General features: G+C 49.5%; 1 protein-coding gene across 2 annotated transcripts in view; it reads right to left on the bottom strand.

The window, feature by feature from the left end:
• Window positions 1-2,116, bottom strand: part of Pik3r6 (phosphoinositide-3-kinase regulatory subunit 6) — a 57,993-nt gene that overhangs the window by 7,508 nt on the left and 48,369 nt on the right. For both annotated transcript variants that reach the window (XM_029483150.1, XM_029483151.1), the window contains one exon: window positions 1,781-1,871. In XM_029483150.1, coding sequence (XP_029339010.1) covers window positions 1,781-1,871 — 91 coding nt within the window. The remainder of the gene's footprint in view (window positions 1-1,780; window positions 1,872-2,116) is intronic.

Genomic DNA, 2,116 nt, shown 5'->3' with positions numbered 1-2,116 from the left:
CTCTGCCTCTCTGCCTCTCTGCCTCTCTGCCTCTCTGCCTCTCTGCCTCTCTGCCTCTCTGCCTCTGCCTCTGCCTCTGCCTGCCTCTGCCTTTTGGGTGCTGGGACAAAAGGTATGCATCACTTCCGCCGTGCATAAATTTTTTTAAAAATGCATTCAGTGGTGTTGGAAATTCAACCCGGGACCTTAAATGTACCAGATAAACATTTTATCAGCAAGCCATCCCCTAGCCCCCACCTCAGTCTGTCCACTCTCTTAGTAGTATACACTTTGTCAAAAAATCCCTATTGTGTGACCACTGTCAGGCTTAAACCCTCCCTGCCAAAAAATGCTGCTTAGAGGATTTTGTGCTTTGGTGGTTGGTTCTGGTCTCACCTGTTGTGATGGACTTGGGGTTAGGATACCAGTGAGAGTCTTATGAAGGAAAAAGAAGGAATGTCCTTCCGCCACCCCTCCCTTCCTCCTCCTCTTCTTCCCCAAGGTCTCATATAGTCCTATGTAACAACGAATGACCTTGATCTGGTTCCCTGCCCCTCCAACCCCCATCCTGAGCTTGCTCAGGTTACAAGTGTGTACTACCAGGCTCCCGTGGACAAAGCCATTCATAGTTTACTAAGTGTGTGCACACAAACAAGTGCCTATTACCTATATTATTTATTTAAAACTATAAAAGTGACTCGTTATTTGCCCAAAGCTGCACAGCAAGCAGCAAACTCCGACCACCCAGTTCTGCCCCTACGCTCTCAGCCCAGCTCATCACAGTCTCCTCTAGACCGTGAGCCACTGGATGAACAGAAGCTCCTTCGTGACGCTAACATGCTACAAGGAAAGAATGTCTTTCTAGAATATGAAAGAGTGCCACATGTCACCTAAAAGTTCAGCTCGCCTGGAAGTGACCTTTTATGAAAGTATTATTTCTTGAGTTTCTTCCCTTTTATGCCAGTTGTCTCTGTAAGAACACTGATGCTGGAAGCAAGAGGATGCCAAGTTTGAGACCAGCCTGGTCTAAGGAGGAAGGCCACAAATAATGTGAGCAATGGAAAAAACACAGGGGGAAAAAATCAGCTTATATAGACATAGCACGCTGTCAATATTAGCTTTCACAAAAAGCTCCCGGGTCCCAGGAAGGACAAAAGGTGGTGACACAGACTACCAGCGCCAAACATATTTTTCAGGGGCTTAATTTAGCAGCACTCTGTTAGGTGTGGGACTTTTTTTTTTTCCTGAGCATGTGAACTCTCTGCGACAGATATTATCAGTATTCCTAACTCCTTCCTGAGGGGAAACAGAAGCAAAGAAAATAACTTCAAGGTCACCTCCGCAGGAGACTCGGAACAGGCTCTGAACCAAGCACGTTCACTCGATGCTCCTCTCCGCTGTCCCCAGTCACTCCATTTCATTCGTTCATTTATTTTTATTTTGGAATAATATATAAATCCAACATTTCCCAGGGGAAGGCTGCCAGCTCTGCAGGCCTAATTCAGAGAGGGGGCGCTTCTGCTCCCAGGTCCTTCTACCTTCCAGCTCTGGGAGCATGCCCCAAGGCTGGGATAGCTGGCTTGTCAGCCAGTGGACCACCTGGGTGCTGGGGTCTTGCTTTATTCAAGGCTGCCTGGTTTCAGCTAACCACCCTCTGCCTGCTGCTGAGGCCCTGCCCAGCTGCAGCCCCACCCAGCTGCCACCTCTCAACCTTGGCTTCCCTATTTCTTAACCCTTTTCCTCCTCCCTGGTTTTCTCCTCATCCCTCCCATCTCCTCACTCTGCATTCCCAGCTCCTCACCTTCAGTGTCACCAGCTGGAATGGCCTTCAGGACCAGCCCGGTGGCCCGCAGAGAAACAGTGACCTCTCGTGGTCTGTGGCTGAGCAGAGCCTGGGGATGGGAATTGAGCAGAAGAGGGTGTGTCCCGAGGGCTCTCCTCTCCCCTGCATCTTCATGTCTTGCTTCCCCCAGGCTTCCACCCTACCCTGAGATTCTCCCTGGGTACTGATACCAATAAGGGGCATATGGGCAGAGGCTTAGCCATTCTTAATCCCCAAGGAGCCAATCAGACGCCTAGATGGGTAGTTCACAAGGAAGAAGGTCCTGAGCAAGAAACTAGCTTGCTTGCTTTCTTT

The sequence above is a fragment of the Mus caroli genome, chromosome 11, assembly GCF_900094665.2.
Source record: "Mus caroli chromosome 11, CAROLI_EIJ_v1.1, whole genome shotgun sequence".
NCBI classification, from domain to species: domain Eukaryota; kingdom Metazoa; phylum Chordata; class Mammalia; order Rodentia; family Muridae; genus Mus; species Mus caroli.
This window is presented reverse-complemented; position numbering and strand designations above follow the sequence as displayed.